Source organism: Borostomias antarcticus (assembly GCF_949987555.1).
Source record: "Borostomias antarcticus genome assembly, chromosome: 1".
NCBI lineage: Eukaryota > Metazoa > Chordata > Actinopteri > Stomiiformes > Stomiidae > Borostomias > Borostomias antarcticus.
The window spans coordinates 21,647,684-21,666,876 of NC_140234.1; the positions used below are offsets into that span (position 1 = coordinate 21,647,684).

At 48.2% G+C, this 19,193-nt stretch overlaps 1 protein-coding gene across 3 annotated transcripts in view; it reads left to right on the forward strand.

Annotated features, from left to right (window-relative positions):
* Positions 1 to 4,454: 4,454 nt before the first annotated feature.
* hlcs (holocarboxylase synthetase (biotin-(proprionyl-CoA-carboxylase (ATP-hydrolysing)) ligase)) overlaps positions 4,455 to 19,193 on the forward strand; it is a 34,574-nt gene continuing 19,835 nt past the window's right edge. For 2 of the 3 annotated variants that reach the window (XR_014630747.1, XM_084448141.1), the window contains exons 1-6: positions 4,455 to 4,764; positions 5,089 to 5,232; positions 6,796 to 6,958; positions 7,324 to 8,354; positions 8,657 to 8,836; positions 15,909 to 16,192. Coding sequence is in view for 2 of the 3 variants with exons in the window: in XM_084448141.1 (XP_084304267.1) it covers positions 4,489 to 4,764; positions 5,089 to 5,232; positions 6,796 to 6,958; positions 7,324 to 8,354; positions 8,657 to 8,836; positions 15,909 to 16,192 (2,078 nt within the window). In the remaining variant the exon portion in view is untranslated. The remainder of the gene's footprint in view (positions 4,765 to 5,088; positions 5,233 to 6,795; positions 6,959 to 7,323; positions 8,355 to 8,656; positions 8,837 to 15,908; positions 16,193 to 19,193) is intronic. The other variant, XM_084448142.1, reaches the window with a different exon arrangement.

Below are 19,193 nucleotides of genomic sequence, written 5' to 3' on the forward strand. Positions count from 1 at the left end.
ATCAGACAGATGGAAATGCCAATATAAAGTGTGTGTGTGTGTGTGTGTGTGTGTGTGTGTGTGTGTGTGTGTGTGTGTGTGTGTGTGTGTGTGTGTGTGTGTGTGTGGGTGGGTGGGTGGGTGGGTGGGTGGGTGGGTGGGTGGGAGGGAGGGAGGGAGGGAGGGAGTGGCTGTGTGTTGCGTTATATCGCTATGCATGTTATGCTGTGAAGAAAGGGGTGTATGATTCATGGGCATTAAGCCTATTTTGTACTGTGTTATGTTACGTGTATCTATAAGCCATGAGACATAGCTTGTGAAAATCCAGTCTTTCAAGATGAGCACGTATCCTGGAGGTAGCTAGGGTAGCAAACAATAACGTGTTGTAAGTGGGTGCACAGTCTGTCTAGTGTCAATCATAGCTACTGTAATTGACAGCTCTCACTACCACGGCCAAACAGTTTGGTTGAACTTTTAGAGTGGGAAATTTAGGCTTGGATAAATACATTCTAAACCACATGTAAATGATTGAATAATACAATTTTAAAAAATGTGCACGTTTCTTTTGTTGTTGCCTAAAAGCGAGTGTCTCATTCTGACCTGTGCTGTGTCTGACTCTGCTGACGGTGAGGGCAGGCGAGATCTGCAGGGACACATCCCCTCCAGAATCAGTGGAGTTCCAGACACACCCTTCTGCTCAGAGGTATAGATACCCCAAAATCAGAACCAACCCAGCAAAAAGCTCATTTAATCCCATAGCGGTAACTCAGTTTAACAACTAGGGAATGATGCATACATGGATTAGGGGATTTTATCTGCAGGATACTATTAACATGCACATGATGATGTAATTTATGCTGACATGCACTTTTGATGGCTGCTATAGATTTTCGATTACTGTTTTTGTTTGTGATATGTGTTTATTTGTGTCTTTAATGTGTTTCTGTTCAATAAATTGCCTCCTTGAGGACATTCACGTTTTCTAAGTCACTCAACCACCACGTTAATCCTGTAATGCAGTCTAGGTGAATGAAATGTGCTTGTGACTGGTTATTAAGGTCTTGCAGGTGGGGCCAGGTCAGGAGGTTTGTGACCGGTGATTAAGGTCTTACAGGTCAGGAGGTTTGTGACCCCGTGAACCCGTCAGACGACAAGTGAAACAGTCACCTCGCTATCTACCGCCCCATCTTCAGGATTTTCCCTGAGACTCCTCAATCAGTCTGGCCAACTAAGTGACCATTCGACCCCCCCCCAGCCCACCACGACCGAGCTGCCCACCCTGTCCTCCAAGTCACCCGTCCCATCTCACCCCCCCCCCCCCCCCCCCGCTCTGGCCCTGGCCTGTCCCGGCCAGAGCTCCAGACAGGTCAGCCGTCCACTCCAGCCACAGATACACACACAGATAAACGGTCAGAAACAAACAGGAGGGTGAGATCAGATGGCTGGCCGCTGTTTAACCCTCAACATGCCACCAGCGGCCCGTCGCCCCGCTTGTTAAACCAAGCTCGGTCTAATGATGGAGAGCCCCGCTACCGTGCGCTGTGTGTGTGTGTGTGTGTGCGCGTGTGTGAGAGCCGTTGAGGGGTTCAACTTGCCCCCAGGCTCACCCTACAGTCTGGGCTTTGATCAGCGGACCCAGTGTCATTATAAGTGATTAGCAGGTGACATATTTTAACTACCTTACATCTTGATCATTTAAAATGCGGATAAATATGAGGTCGAGCTCAGACATGTTAGATTTAGCAGATGCTCTTAACCAGAGACTTACAGGACCTTGCTTGAGGGCGCGTCGACAGATTGTTCAACTGCTCGGCTTGGGTATTTGAATCCAGTGAGCTTTCAGTTACTGGCCCAACACTCTTGACTGCTGTTCATGTTCGCGATGTACTGGATACTAGTGGAAACAGTCCAATTCAAGGCTTTTATAGTGCATCTTTTGCCCAACGTTTAATGCCATTGTGTTAGACTAAGGCAAACAATTAGGCTTTTTACAAGCATTGAATAAGCAGGTCAGTGGTATAGAGGTTATATTATAATCGTATGGTTGACATCAACATTCCACATACTTTCTGTTATCTAGTTTTCTTGCCCTGTAGCTGTCCCTCCATGTGTGCTTGGCTGAATGTGTCTCTGGTACCATGGGCCTGCCCTGGCACGTCGCAAGGCTATGACCCCAGGACCTGGATTTAACGGCTTACACAAGCCACCTGACCCCATCTGACCTGGTGTATTGGAGGTTGAGTCTAGAAATACCCACATTTACGAACTGCTCCCACATTTTTGCATTATTATTATTATTCACATTTTGTTGTCATTTTTTTGTGTCATTTTCAAAAGATTGTCTATTTGGACACTGGTCAAAAAGAAGCAGATGGCAATAGATTTAGATTTACTTTTTATAAATGAATGTTTTTTATTACTGAAAATATTGAAAATGATCAATATATAAAACAATACATGTATATACAGTACATTTTAAAATGCCTCCAGAAATCAAAATAAATTACAATTGAACCAACACACTCTTGGCTAATCACATTTTGGAAAAGGATGATAGATGATAGGAAGTAAGAGAAATCACAGAAAGCACAAATCACGTTTCATATACAGATTACTTAATCCATTGCTAAGACAGGGTAAGTACAGTTGGCTGGTTCTCCGGGGGGCTGCACCCTCTGCTCAGGGCATCGTATGGCACAGTGAGCCATATCTAGTCTGTTGACAACGGTCTGTTGACATGGTGCCGGCGTAAACAGTATCACCTGTCCAGGGCTGCATGGAGGCCATGACCCCGCCTGTCCCCGGCTTCCTGTGGCTCAGATCTCAGTTGAGCACATCCCCGTTGGATCCCACGCCGCACTTTTCTCCCCGGAAGAATCATGGCTCCTATGACCTTGCGGTCTGTTCCCCCCCCCCCCCCCCGGTCCATCCACACCCCTGCTTGTTTCCAAAACAGCAGGGACCGGCTACCTCTCTGAGCTGAGAGGATGAGGCGGGGCTATCCTGTGGTCCAGTCCGTGTGAATACGTGTGCTGCTCTTCCACTATATCCCCATCCTCTTCCTCAGAGCTGGAGTCGTCGTTGTAGAAGTGGAGAGTGGCTTGGACAGGGAAACTGGCCAGGACCTTCTTCCCTAGATGTGACAAATATTCCTGAGTCCTGGACTTGGGCATGTAGAGCCTGTGGATGAGATGAAAGTGGATATTATAGATATTTTGTTCCTGTGGTCTTCAGCAACACAAATAAAGAATAGCTGTTTCTGCTGATAGTTATGTAATCCTACAAACCTGACTGGGTGCTGGAATCCATGAGCGCCTTTGGGTATCTGTCTGGTTCTTGGTTTTGCATTCCCTGGGTCAAACTAACAGATAATGAATTTAGGCACAGCACATTTCTATTAAGTCAGTTTTCTAATCTGAACGTTTCATGAATCAAGGAGTGTATATAGGGGTCAGTTCAGGGGCCACATTTGCTTGTAATGTTTAGTCGGCGTCTCGAGTGAATTCAGTTTAAGAGACAGTTGCGCAAGAGAAAGAAGATAAATGTTACTTGATGGTGTCCAGTTTCTCTGGGACAAGGGGTCCATGGTCTCCACATCAAAGGGCAACTGCAACAGAACAATTAAAATATATATCAATGTCTACCAGTTCCGAGGTACGTTTAAGAGAGTCCCGTCATAGCCTACCTTTGGAGAGGCGCTCCACGCTCCGCATATGGCTGGATGGGTTTCACTGCTTGCGCTTTCATGGTGAGCGCGTCCGGGCCGAGCATCTCCTGTCCTCGACTGACCCTCCGCCTACGAACTCGCAAACTGAAGAGCACAACGCACAGGTATGCCCTTTATCAAGGCCATCTAGGCCGTCGTTCACTTGAATAAACAGCAGTGGGTGTGGGGGTGGGGGGGAGTCAGTGAGATCTGTCTTCTTCAGCTGTCAATTTGCAGACCGCCTCAATGATAGGCTATCGTTTTTTTGTTGTTGTCAAAAGCCTTTTTTTATTCGATTTTTAATATGGCTTCATCATCCTGTTTCTTTTTTTCTTTATGACTTTGTGATTGTTTCAGCACTTCGATATTATTTTCACAATGAAAATTGCTATGTAAATAAAATTATTATTTATTTATAAAATATAAATTAAAATATAATTCTTAGTACACCTACTGAGTGGTGATACACTTAGCATCGATAAATATTATGCACTTCATACTAAATTAGGTTTTGGGAGTCTCTTTCAGACGTAGTTTAGCAGCCTGTTGTGGTCAATCTTGTGAGCAGAGTTGTAGGAGTAGCTACCAACACAGAGGTCAAGGCCAGAACACGCCTCTCTGTCGCCCTCGTGCGGTGAGCGTTGGGGTTAGCGCTTTGCTCTGACTGAGCATGCGTGTGGACGACGATGACGATACTAGTAGGAGGAGTTAATTTGTCAACAACAAGGAAACGACTGTCAGGTCGCCTGGATGAGCGTGCAGAGTCGAGGCCAGATGGGCTCGTAAACTGCTTTCCAGATGTAATGAAAATGCTAATAACGTTGTGCTACGTCTACCTTTGGGTGCGCTTTCAGAAGTGCTACACAGCGGTCATTCGGAGCACCTTACGCAGATTGTACGGGAGCAAGAGCTCCAGTAGCAGTTTCACCTTCTGTGCCTTGAATCCGCCGGGGAAGCTGCCTCAGCTGAAAGGACAGTCCCTCCGGCAGAGTTCCAGTAAGCAGCAAAGTTCACCTCCGCCAGAAGACACCGTTTTTCTCAAGTTGGGCGACAAAGCTATTTACATAACCGAGCCTCAGGTGACAAGCTTGTTTCGTGTAACGTTAACGTCATTATCAGTTTAGTTACCTAAGGTCTGTTAGGCCTCGAGTCTGCAATGAATGGGCAAGAATGATCCGCTGTCAACTCACCATGCATGCGAAGAGGAGATTAAAGCTCACAGCTATTTAGAATATCTTATCTTTATAGCTGATTAATCACAGTCGAACGTTGAGTAATGGAATTGCATAACCTTGGAAACGAAATAGACCTAACGACTGTTTAACTAACGATCATACTAACTCTAAAATGTGCTTACATGTCTGTAGAAATCAGTTTGTATGTGTGGTCTGTGTTGTTCCTAGGCATGCGATGACCTCAGCAAGTGGACTGTGTTGTTGGGGTCCTCTCTGGGTAGTGTACCGCGGATAGAGAGCGTTTCTTTCATCATAGAGGGCACCTCTGGACAAAGAGTGGGCAGCCAGGCTCCTCCCAAGCCCCAAAAGAAAGTAGGCACCACGACCTCAGTGACCAAGAAAACACACTTGCTTTATAGACTTCTATCAAGGATGTTCAACAGATCACCAGTTCAACACAACGGCCATGATATGAACATAAGATCGTGACTTTGCAACTAGTCAGTAGAGGGCAGAGCTGCAAAAATAATTGCACCCACAAGTTAACAATGCAACTAGTTATTAGCCTACTCTTCTCCTACTGCTGAGCCAGGCCAAGCTCAGCAGATATTTCTGTGTGTGGGTGTAGCCTGTGTGTGCATTTGTGCGTATGTGTCTGTGTGCACGTGTGCAGTGTTTGTGTGTGTGTGCTCGTGAGAACTTGAAGTACGAGCGAGATGATGAGAGGGTGCATTAGCGTGCCCGTGTGGAGGAGGACGAGGAGGGAGGGAGGAAGGGAGCACCCATTAGTGTAGTGTGAGTTTTGGAACCTGAGATGTCTTTCTTTCTGAGGGTTTATCTCTGCTCCATTATCTCTCCCCCCTCCCCCGTCTGAGTGCGACCGGCCCGGACAGTGTGACACCCCTCTCTGCCCCCCCCCCCCTCTCTCCTCCCCCCGAAGGCTCAAAGGAAGAGAAAGGCTTTTGTGGAAATCATGCTTTACAAAAGGAAGTCTGAAATATTGCAGACTGGCGGCTTTGACTGACACTTGAGACGCCATGTTAAGATGTTGGGGGGGGCAAATGTTTTGTTTGGAGGGGAAGTATAACGCATTTCATACACAGAGGCAACACAATGTGCTTTACAGAGAGCAATGGGGGGGTGGGCATAGGTCCCACCCCTACATATTCCAGAGGGAAGCAAAAAAACAGTTTCACCCGGGGGCCAGAAAAGTGAGCTGTAAAAATTCTTCCCTGACCTCTCTCAATGAGACGATTGAGCAAGCTCCTGGAAAATGTTTGTCTATTGGCTAAGAACATATACAGAGCAGTAAACATGGGCTAGATACTTCATAAGAGAGACATGACTAACAGCAGAGTGCACAATAGTTACAGAGAAGGTGGCCATTATGTATTAGCTATCCCTGTAGTCTCTAATATTAAAAGAGCCATTAGGTGGACCTTGGCTGAGGATGGGGGGTGGGTGGGGGGGTGTTCTCCAGGACCTGCTACAGGGTGGCCCCCAGAAGACAGGGTCTTCTGCAGGACCTGTTTGTCACAGACTTCGCATCAGAAATAGAATTCAAACTTTTTTTCAAGATATATTTTTTAAGCCTTTTCTGCTTTATTACGATAGGACAGTGTAGGTGACAGACAGGAAAGGTGGGAGAGAGAGAGAGAGGGAAAGACATGCAGCAAAGGGCGTGGGCCGGATTCGAACCCACGCCGCTGCGGTAAGGACTAGCCTTTACATGGTACGCGCCCCAGCCCATTGAGCTGCCGGGGCGCCCCAGAAATAGAATTCAAACTTAAAATAACTCAAAATAAACACAACACAAAGAAATGTGTTGCTTGATTTTAGAAGACACCTTATTTTCCTCTTGTTTCTTCAACAACTGCACTCACAATCAAGAGCTCCCAGCTAATCGGTGTTCCTCTTCACTGTGTTGTCGTCCAGGTGCTCAGGTGGTCAGACTACTGTCTCCCTCTGGCCTGCAGTCCCGGACAGCCATTCAGGGCGGTGGCTCAGGCCAGCGTTGACAACTTCAGCCGCCTGGGGGTGGCCTTTATGGAAGATCGCCTTCAGCTGGACAATGGACTCGTGCCTTCGAAGATAGTTTGTGAGTTATTTCTTGTTATGTATCCAGATGTAAGAGTTTAAATGAAAGTGAAGGAATGGATCACTCGTTATTTCTTGTTATGTATCCAGATATAAGAGTTGAAATTATAGTGTCGGACATTGCTTGTTTAGATTTAGTAGAAATGTTCTCGGACCTGCACCCGCTATTGTTCTGAACTGTGAGTTGAGCAGGCTTTAGCCCTGTTTGGGCGTGGTACTATATTGTTTAGATTTAGGCCTAGCCCTTGCTAGACAGCTACCGCGTAAACTAAACGTTACTTTTAGATTTTGCGTGTGTGGATGAGGAGGATGGTGTTATGTGGTTCAACCCGACTCAGTGCTGTTCCTTTCGGGATATTTCCTCAGCTGTACTCCTCCGAGAATCCGCCCTCAAAGAGCTTCTGGAACAGAAGAGCCGGTCGGAGAGCGACGCCCAGACGGATATCGTTCCCTCCCGCCCCCCCCCACCTCCTCCTCCTCCTCGTGGTCAGGAACAGCCGAAAAGAGACACCCGACGGGACAGCCCGCTCCTCACCCCGGAGGTCCGGAAGCGCCTAGCGGAGAGGCGAGGCTCGGAGCCCCCGAGAGGAACCCAGGACAGGGTTTCGGACGACGGGCGCGGCGAGGAGGAGGAGGAGCGCCACCGTCACATGGAGGCCCACGGCCACCACCTCCACCTGTCCAGCTGCCACGAGTGCCTGGAGCTGGAGAACAGCACCATCCTATCGGTCAAGTGCGCCTCGGCCGAAAACATCCCCGACCTGCCCGACGACCGCTCCAGCGCGGGGGACAGCGACGACGACGAGACGCCGGAGGACGAGACCGAGGTGTTCGCCGGCCGGCGCCGGCGGAGGGGGGTCAACGCCGGCGGCAAGCCGCCCAACATCCTGGTCTACACCGGCGGCTGCCAAGAGCGCTTCGCCACACTGCGCCACCTGCTGGCCGAGTGCATCGACGCGGACAGCTACGCCGTCTACCCCCTCCGGCCCCAGCAGGCGCTGAGCGAGCCCTGGCTGGAGAGCGCCGCCCTGCTGGTCCTGGCCGAGGAGGAGCCGCTGACGCCACAGCTGCAGGCGCGCTTCCTGGCGTACCTGGGCCAGGGCGGACGCGTCCTGGGGCTGTCGTCCACGCTGTGCCCCGCCGGGCTGGCCCTGGTGGCCGCGACGAGTGCCGGCGCGGGGGGGCAGGTGGGCCGGATGAGCTTCACCCGGGCGGACGCCACCGAGCTGGAGCTGAGCGCGCTGGCCAGCGGGAGCGCCTTCGTCAGGGACCCCCGGGGCGGCGGGGAGGTGGAGTTGTGGGGGGAGCTGGAGGAGGGAGGGGCCGGGGGCGGGAAGGACATGGTGGTGGTGAGGGTGACGCATGGCGAGGATGGAGGGGAGGCGGTTCTCTGCCAGGTAAAGACCCTCAACCTCGTGTTCGCTGTAGCAGGTTCTCCTCTCCCAATCAGAATCCCTTTATTGCCATGCAGTTTTTCAACGTACTAGGAATTTTTTAATTATGAGATTTTATAGAGGAATACTATTGATCATTGCTGGTTTATGAATATTTTCCCATGACTGTTATGAGTGAATATTAAGATTGATACCACTGTGCCATTGACATTGTTATTCCTACATTTGCTGTTGTTGGTTGCGTCGGTTTTTTTCGGCGCAGCCCGCTTGACCTTTATCTGAGATCCGCGTCCCGACCCCCCCAGGTGCACCTGGAGACGGCGCCCGACTCCCAGGGCGTGGCGTCCGAGGGCTTTGACGAGCTGAAGGTGAGCAACGCCCGGCGCTACGAGGTCCTGACGGAGATCCTCACCTCCCTGGGACTTAGCTGCCAGCTCAGCCAGGCCCCGCCCCCCAGCCCCGTCTACGTCCTGTCCACGTCCGAGGTACGTGCTCTCCGCCAGAACGAGGAGAACAACTGAAAGTGTAGTACTAGTGGTCTCAGTAATACTTGTGGTAGTAGTACTAGTGGTCTCATTAATACTTGTGGTAGTAGTACTAGTGGTCTCAGTAGTATTAGTGGTAATAGTACTAGTGGTCTCAGTAGTATTAGTGGTAGTAGTACTAGTGGTCTCAGTAGTACTAGTGGTAGTAGTACTAGTGGTCTCAGTAGTACTAGTGGTAGTAGTACTAGTGGTCTCAGTAGTACTAGTGGTAGTAGTACTAGTGGTCTCAGTAGTATTAGTGGTAGTAGTACCACTGGTCTCAGTAGTATTAGTGGTAGTAGTACTAGTGGTCTCAGTAGTACTAGTGGTAGTAGTGGTAGTGGTCTCAGTAGTATTAGTGGTAGTAGTACTAGTGGTCTCAGTAGTACTAGGGTAGTAGTGGTAGTGGTCTCAGTAGTACTAGTGATAATAGTACTAGTGGTCTTAGTAGTACTAGTGGTAGTAATGGTAGTGGTAGTAATGATAGTGGTCTCAGTAGTACTAGTGGTAGTAGTACTAGTGGTAGTAATGATAGTGGTCTCAGTAGTACTAGTGGTAGTAGTACTAGTGGTCTCAGTAGTACTAGTGGTAGTAGTGGTAGTGGTCTCAGTAGTACTAGTGGTAATAGTGATAGTAGTCTCAGTAGTACTAGTGGTGGTAGTGGTCTCAGTAGTATTAGTGGTAGTAGTACTAGTGGTCTCAGTAGTACTAGTGGTAGTAGTACTAGTGGTCTCAGTAGTACTAGTGGTAGTAGTACTAGTGGTCTCAGTAGTACTAGTGGTAGTAGTACTAGTGGTCTCAGTAGTACTAGTGGTAGTAGTACTAGTGGTCTCAGTAGTACTAGTGGTAGTAGTACTAGTGGTCTCAGTAGTACTAGTGGTAGTAGTGGTAGTGGTCTCAGTAGTATTAGTGGTAGTAGTACTAGTGGTCTCAGTAGTACTAGTGGTAGTAGTACTAGTGGTCTCAGTAGTACTAGTGGTAGTAGTACTAGTGGTCTCAGTAGTACTAGTGGTAGTAGTACTAGTGGTCTCAGTAGTACTAGTGGTGGTAGTGGTCTCAGTAGTACTAGTGGTAGTAGTACTAGTGGTCTCAGTAGTACTAGGGTAGTAGTACTAGTGGTCTCAGTAGTACTAGTGGTAGTAGTACTAGTGGTCTCAGTAGGCAGCCTGGACAGTGCAAGGATAGTAGCTATATACAGACAATCAGGTGCCTTCAACTCATTCTTTTTTTTAAACACTGAAAACCCTCCCATCCTCAACTTAAAATGAACACTGAAAACCCTCCCATCCTCAACTTAAAATTAACATTGAAACTCTCCCATCCTCAACTTAAAATGAACACTGAAAACCCTCCCATCCTCAACTTAAAATGAACACTGAACACCCTCCCATCCTCAACTTAAAATGAACACTGAAAACCCTCCCGTCCTCAACTTAAAATTAACATTGAAACTCTCCCATCCTCAACTTAAAATGAACACTGAAAACCCTCCCATCCTCAACTTAAAATGAACACTGAACACCCTCCCATCCTCAACTTAAAATTAACATTGAAACTCTCCCATCCTCAACGTAAAACGAACACGGAAAACCCTCCCGTCCTCAACGGAAAACGAACACGGAAAACCCTCCCGTCCTCAGCTTAAAATAGATGGAGAAACAACCTTTACATCTGTTTTAACAATGCCAGCTCATCAGCGTCTCTGGGCCGGAGCTGTCCTGATGAAAGGCGATCAAAGCGACGTCTGAGGTCTGGCGTTGTGGTCGGGGCGGAGGGCTGCCCGTACATGTTTTGTCTGGCCCTGCTCGGTCCGAGCCCGCTGCATACATTGGACTTCCATTTGCATGTATTAGGAATCAGAATGGTTTCCACATGTCCAAACCTGTCTAGGGTGGGCCTGCGCACAGTCTGCCACAATAAACATTTACCCAGACAATTATGGTGTGTGCGTGCGTGCGTGCGTGCGTGTGTGTGTGTGAGACAGAGAGAGAGAGAGCTTGAGTGTGTAACCACCTGGGTATATGGGAAAGTGTTCGTCTGTGTGTGTGGGTGGCGTGGAGTGTGTGTGTATGTGTTGCAATACTTGGCATGGACGGAAGTGGTAACTTACACACTTCATTGGTCTTCATTGGACTAGTCGATATATGCAGAGTGGAGTAACCTTGGATCGACTCTTTGTAGTCGCAGAGTGTGTGTGTGAGTGTGTGAGTGTGTGAGAGAGAGAGAGAGAGAGTGAGAGTGAGTGTTAGAAAGGGAGTGTGTGTAGGCTATACCACGGGGTTTATACTGTATGAACCAGTATGTGCACCCATTCCAGGACTAGCAGTCTGTAGCTTATCCTTCCATTGTGTGTGTGTGTGTGTGTGTGTGTGTGTGTGTGTGTGTGTGTGTGTGTGATGAGGCCCACTGAATGACCCCCCCTCCCCCAGAGTATGTGCACCCATCCCAGGACTAGCAGGCTATGGCTTATCCCCCCATTGTGTGTGTGTCCGTGCGTGCGTGCGTGCGTGCGTGTGTGTGTGTGAGGAGGCCCCCTGAATTAACCCCCCCCCCCCATATATCTAATTGATATTCGCTTGTGTGCGGTGTGGTGGTATGCTTGGAATCTGCCCTGGGAGTTAATCAGCATTTGAGATGGATCATTGACAGTTTACTCACCCACTTCAGAGAGGTCTCAGATGGCCCTGTCAGGATCTGGCACCTGATTGGCTCAGCGGCCCTCTGCGGAGAGGAAGTGACACACCTCGGGACCACACACAGCGAGGCCGTTCCTGGATGCCTCAGCTTCAGCAAGTATTTGTGGGTAATGTAGTCATACTTCCAAAGCTCTTGAGGAGTGCCATGGGAGTATTCAGAATTGCGAGAGCAGAGAGTTGATAGGGAGAGGCAGTGTTACTGTCTTTGTTCATTACTAAAACATATGGATTCCCCCTCTTGTGTAAATGTCTTGGCAGTGTCTGGGCGGCCTGCATCACTTTTTGGAGGTCGGAAGTTTGGCAGGGTTCGAAATTGCATCAAAACTCCCTCTACTGCCAGCGATGCAATAACATCGGCCTACCACTAGGGCGCACCAAATACCTACCTTGCTACTATAAACACAGCTTCACAAAATACTTTCCATGACCGTGATCTGGAAAGCAGTTTGATCCATGTTAACTAACACATTTGTCAAATTAATGGACGGGACAATTTGTCGGAATATCAGAATATCAGAAGATCTCAATCTGCAGGGCCAAGCAACCTTGCTTTCATTTTGACCCAAAATGTGGTAGGCCGTGTCTCAGACATGACAGTTATCCCCTCAGGTCAGATAAGGTGCTCAGGATGTAGGCCACAGCGCATCCCTGTGTTTGTTTGTGTGTGTGTGAAGAGCCCACCTGAAGACTCGACAAGCTCAGTCACTTATTTATCCATTCTCTCGGCCCCCTCCCTCTCTGCCTGACAACGCAGAATAGTCATTCTGTTGTATAAAACCTGAAGTATTCTATTCTGAGTGTTTGCTGTGTTTGGAGTGGGGCGTGACCTCTGACCCCGCTGGCCCCCGGCACTTTGTTACAACAAACACCAGCAGGATGAAAGTGGGGGAGGAGGTGGGATTGCTTCCAGATTGCTCGGGAAATGGTAGGTGAAGAGCAAAGGAGGAGGGGTGTGTGTGTGTGTGTGTGTGTGTGTGTGTGTGTGTGTGTGTGTGTGTGTGTGTGTGTGTGTGTGTGTGTGTGCACCTTGCTGGGCTGCCTTGGGGGGGTTCTTGGGTTTTACCAATTCATCAAGGGAGTGGTTATTGTTTATCCCCCCTCTCCCCTGACTGCTAGCCTACTACTGCTCCCCTCATCCTCCACTGTCTGGACGTTCTTCATGGACACTTAACCCCCCCACACACACTCTCGCCCCCCCACCCCATCTCACTCACCCCCCCCCCCCCCCTTCCAACCCTCTCTCTCCCTCCCTCTCTCCCCATCTCTCTCTCTCCCCACCCTCAGGGAGATCATAGATGCACCCATTTTCTCTGGAAGTAGAGATACACTGTCTGTGTTTTCCATTGGGAAGCAGCCTACCTCTTTGTCACAAGGCGGAGGGTGGCCCCTGGGGACCCGAACTGTAAAGTATAACTATAAAAATAAATAGATGACTGAGCGTCCACACTACAGCAGTATATTGTTCAAGGCACCGACCAATCAAAAGCCAATACATTTTCCTAGGCTACTGATTATAATTCACTCGCTTTTTGTAAAATAGTTTTTATTCAATAACTTCCTCAGAGTTCGTCGGATCAAATGCTTCTGGTATTTCTCTGTATTACCACTGCTCTGAAACGTCTCCCTTCAGTTTGCTGACTGTTCCACACACATTCAACTGTCAACTAACGTCTGACTACCAACTATCACCCAACTACCATCTGACATCCAACCATCAACCAACATCCAACTATCAGCTATCATCTAACTGTCATCTCTCATCCAACTATCATCCAGCTACCATCTATCATCCAACTATGAAGTATCATCCAACTATCAACTATCATCCAACTGTCATCTATCATCCAACTGTCATGTCATCCAACTATCAACTAACATCCAACTGCATCTATCCTCCAACTATCAACCAACATCCAACTATCATCTATCATCCAACTGTCATCTCTCATCTAACAATCATCCAACTATCAACTAACATCCAACTATCATCCAGCTACCATCTATCATCCAACTATCAAGTATCATCCAAGCGTCAATCTCTGAAAGTAATCAGAATAACATAATGATAATCAATAATATGCATATAATATGTATTTGTATAATATGTATAATAATATATAATATGTTTTATTTTATTCAAATGATATGATTTTCATATTTGTATCACTGTAAAAAAATGTGTGTAGATTTTACGATGAAAAACTATCAAACCATGGCAGTAAAAGACTAACCAATAAATAGGTTGAATACAGTTTCTGTAACAGTGAAACACATAAATCAGCCCCCCAAAAAAGTTGTACTGTATTTATTACGGTTAAGTTCTGGCTACCTACCTACGAGTATAAATAAAGTCACCTGAACCTGAACCTGGCAACCACATCTGCCAGTCTTTTACCGTAAAATTAACGTGTTTTTTTTTACAGTATAGTTTATAGTTATGGTGTTGAGGGCCCTTTAGGCTCAGGGACGTCCGCGTTGATAGCAGTGGGCCAGTACTATCGGGGCGCTGCCCTTTCGTCTGTGATTGGCACAAAGCAGATAATTGAGGCATGCAGATTAGTGGCTCTAATTGATTACCCATCACTTTATTTCCCTAAATATGGATTTGGCCTAATTAGGCCCTTCTCCCTCCCTTGGGGGCCAATCACAAGGTTTGGGTGGCATCTGGTTTCAGGAGGTCTCCCTCCTCTCCCTTGTTTTGGGGATGAAAAGAAGTAGAACGTATACAGGTCTGTCCTTTCTTCTGAGATGGCAGTAGAACGTACACAGGTCTGTCCTGTCTTCAGTAGAACGTACACAGGTCTGTCCTGTCTTCAGTAGAACGTACACAGGTCTGTCCTGTCTTCAGTAGAACGTACACGAGATAGCAGCAGCCACGGTTCGTTCTCTGCCACATCACCGCATCCCTTCATCTCCTGTCACCGCTCACATCTGAAGTCAAGGGGCACGGGGTTGTTTTTCTACCCCCGTTCCCCACAACACTCGTTTCAAAGAGTGTTTGTCGTTTAAAGAACGACGGTGACGGTTCTTCCTCTCGACCTCTCCAGCTCAGGGCCTTTAGAGTGGCCCTTACTCACCCCTTACATGACGACACAGAGCGCATTGTTAAAGGGAAGTGGCGCTCCTTCAATGCGTGTCTCTCTCTCTCTCTCTCCACCCCCTCCTCTCTCTCTCTCTCTCTCTCTCTCTCTGCAGCGACACAGGCCTTAGCTGTGATGGAGTAGTCGCTGTCTAATGATGTTATTTATTCTCTAAGTTCCCTGTGGGCGACAGCAGCGCTCTGGTGTTAAGGTTAAACAAAGTGAATTAGAACGTGCGTGTGTGTGTGTGTGTGTGTGTCCGTGTGTGTGTCTATGGGTGTGCAGCACTATGGGGAAAATTTTGGTTAATGGTCCAACTGTCGACCACGATGAAATGGAATAATTATTGCATTAAATTTGTACTGGGCAACCGTAGCAAATAGCGAGAGGTAGTAGCGAGAGGTAGTAGCGAGAGTAATTTAGCGAGAGCTAGTATTCCATTTATTCTAATAAGACCACGCTGAGTGTGTGGATGTGGATATGTTTTCTCGTTTCATAAAAAAATACTATTTAAACACTGTCTTAAATTGTGCGATATTCTATTTGCGTAAAGCGAAAGATGAGACAATTTATTGAATTTTCCAGGAGCGACTCTGGCCTGCAGAGAATTCCTCCACTCTCGGTCTAGTGCACATTCATACACATTAGCCCGAGATCACATCCAACCCACCCTCTCTCTCTCTCTCTCTCTCTCTCTCTCTCTCTCTCTCTCGCGAGGAGGGGCCCACGCTGACATGTGGAGCAACATGCTCTGTGTTACACATCACTCCACAACACGGGGAGTCAATGTTTTGCAGTGTGAGTCATAAATGTGTGTGTGTGTGTGTGTGGGTAGGTGTGTGTGTGTGTGTGTGTGGTGATTAATGAGAAGTGACTGGAACAGAGTGGTTCTCCCCAGACCCTGCACCCTGGGGACGAGGGTGTAATTAAAGCGCGTCATTGATTAGCCACAGTCCTTGATTATCTCATTTACGACAGGGGATCGCCTCCCTAACCCCGCACCGTAAACGTTGGTCCGCGTTCCGCCCTGAGAGCCGCATTGTTCGGTCCGTTGCCAGCGTAGGGGTTGTCGGTTCAATAGTTGACTGTCTTGTCATAAGTGACCACTTGACCACCCAGTGACCGTCCGGCTTCTTGACGTATCTCTGGCTTCCTGTTATACCGCTAGCTGCATTGCTGTGTTTTCTTACCTCCAACATTCTGTCAGTCGTTCATCATGTCGTCGCCCCCCCCACCCACCCCCCACCCCCTCCTCAGGAACGCAAGGCCAGTTTCCTGAAGTGGCTGCACACCCAGGTGGACAAGGAGGGGCAGCTCAAGTCCTCCAGGGCCTCCCTCCGAGTGGTCCCCAGCGTGAAGGAGCTCCAGTCGGGGCCCCAGCTGCCTGCGGGGACCCTGGCCCTGGTCACGAACCCCACCGAGGGGCCGAGCTCGGAGCAGTTCAGCCTGCGGACCTACGGCCGGCACCTGCAGACCCGCGCGCTGGGGCGCACCCTGCTCTACGCCGAGGTCACCCCCACCACCATGGACCTCCTGGAGGGGTAACACGCCCGTACACCACCCGTTTACCACAAGGCTGGGGGAGGGGGGGGGGGCCTTTTTGTCTTGTACAGTTTCTATGGGTTTGTTCGATTTTTTTCATGGACCAGGCCCGGGGTCAGAATAGTATTTGTCATCCCACCACCCCAAATATGTCAGGTGCACTTGATTCGGGCTGTGATTACGGTCGCCCTGTCAGGTGGATTGGGTTTGTATTTTTGTAGCGCTACTCCATCAGTACTGTTGCATCTAGCGATTTAAAAATGATTATTCGAAAGGAATGAAATGCTATTTTGTCCCAGGTTTGCGTTTTTACGGATAAAATCTTTCAGTATGGTAGTCAACGGGGATAGGTTTGGGAGCCGGGGAGAGAGAGAGAGTATGAGGTATCTTTGAATGAACACTGACACACGATGACACACGCGGCGCAGCGCCGTCCCCGGTCCGGGAGGTTGGCGCGGTGCGTCGGAGAGAGAGGGAGTGAAGTTGTCAGACGCCCGCGCGGTGAGAGCACAATGACAGGCGATCAAGAGAGCGACGGAGCGTCGGAAAAGACGAGGGAATCGAAAAAAGAGAGAGAGAATACGACCGAGCGGTCCAGAGGGGAGGGGGGGGGGGTGAGGGGGGGGGGGGGTGCGGGGCGGGCGAGGGTGGTCGGCAGTCTGCCGGGCTGGAACTAATTTAATGGCTGAGTGAGCTCACTCCTGCAGAGGCTGCCTGCACCTAATAGAGGGCTTTGTCTCCATCCCTACATCTCACTGGGAACTCGCCAGTCAACAGGCGGGATGCCGGGAACAGGTGGAAGCTATTAGACCTGTCATAAAGTTTGAAAAATGGATTCTGGACCTGAGCTGAGGTGATTGGAACTGACAGTGTTGTCATTAAGGTTGTAAGGTAACCAAAGTGGGGGGAACCACGGGGCAAGAGAAAAAAGAGAACAGAAAGGTCCCCCCGGTTTGATTTCACCCCTCCGCGCCGTGATTTCTGCGTTTTTTAATTTCCAGATGTCTCTCTCCACTCTTGATTAAGTGGTATTATTCTTGAGGAAAGCCTCTAGGAGTCAGATTTTTTCTGTCTGTTCCTCTCAAGCACGTGGGTATTGTCTGTTTCGCCGACTGTTTTAATAAGAAATTAGAGATTGATTGTGAGGGTCTTGTCAATGACAAAGACACACTTGCCTTTATTAACAGTTAACTCTGGGTCATACCAACGTGAGGCATCATCGAGTATATGTAACTGACCCCTGGGCTTGAAGCGTTTTTTGGAAGTCACGCCGACGAAGACCTCTTTCATTCATACCGGGTTCGGGTTTTAGCCTTACGACAGATTTGGGTTTTTCTGAATGGGTCGGCTGGCTGTCCTTTTAACCGCAAGGCCTGTTATTTCACAGGTGAGATATATAAATTACACGGCCGTATGAATTACACAGCCCACACTCTAGTATAGCCGCTCAGTTTTCTTTGGAGGGCCACCAGTACACTGGACTTAATAAGCATTGCTTTTATTCTAAGTGTTTATTTAATTTGAGAGGGACTACCTTCGATGCAGGGAGAGAGGAAGGGAGCCACGGGCAAATGACCAGTAAGTGCAAAAGTAATACCGGTTATTCATCCCCCGTACTTTTTTTTGTGAGTTGAGGGTTAGTGAAAATAGAGTGAATAATTCATGGATAGACTGTAACTGACATAAAACAGCAATTAGCCACTCATTCCTATGTAAATGCTTCTTATAGTGGTTTAGTGCTTACTCTTGGCAAGCAAATTGTAATTTCAGATCGTTTGCCTTGAGCAAGAAATGTTCTGACCAGAATATATTTATTGAAAATTACAATAAGATTTTTGGGGATGTTATAGAAATATTATGACATGAATGATTAAGAATTTAACAATGTTAGCTCGATGGAATTTAGCTTCAGCTCCTTAGATATGTATGTTAATTTCCTTTTATACCAGTTATTCCAGGACACAGCTTATCCACACCCCATTCAATAAATCTACCATTAGATTTAAGGGGTAACTCTTACAATTTTCAAAATATTTCAGTTGCTCACACAAACATTCCCATACTGTCCAAACCACAGGAAATAGTTGAATAGAACACCCAGGTCTATTTTATGTAATTATCCTAATTACAGAAATAAATAATAATTGATCTTCATTCATTCCCAAACACAGCTTTAATTACAGATGAATGACTTATTAAAATTCCCCTCTGTGGACAAAAGCAGAGGATCTCCTTTATTGGGTGGGATGAATCGCAGGCTGCCGGGGAGGAGATGAATAAAGGGGTAATTGGTTGGGGGGGCTAAAGTGCCTGGATCAGCTGTGCAGAGAGCCATGAGAAGAGGGGGGGGGGGCAGCGATGAAGACTACAACCAGGGTCCAGGGCTGAGCTCAGAATGCTGGCTGTTTGTCCAGGGTATTAGGGTTTTGTTTGGCCAGGGGCAGCTAATAATAGGCTGGGCCCAAGACGCCGAATAGCGTTCTCACAAGGTCACAACCAAGCTGGAATCTCAATGCCTCTTTTACTCAGTGCTCAGTCCAGCAGGGCTGCCGGACACTGCTGCTAACGCAGCCGCCGGCCAATAGCCACGCTCGGCTGCAGAGCTCAGTGCCCAGATTCTCATTGGATTTTGATGTAGAGGACGGCAGTTGAGGATTTCTTTAATAGATAGATGCCCACGCGTCCTGCAGACCTCCTAGACCAGGGCCACGTTGTGACCAGTATTTCTTTTTTTTAGTCCTGTCACATTTTTGTGTTTGATTGTAACAAAGGTTCCAAAGGCAGGTTGGCTGTCATTTTGTGAAGACTAAACATGTTGTGAGTGTACAGGTTGCGTTCAGGTTGTGAGGACTAAACTTGTTACCAGTGTTCAGGCTGTGAGGACTAAACATATTACCAGTGTTCAGGTTGTGAAGACTTAATAGATCATGGGTGTTCAGGCCGGTCCCACAAACGGATCCATGCTGGAGGCACACAGGCTCCAAGACATCATTCATCAAT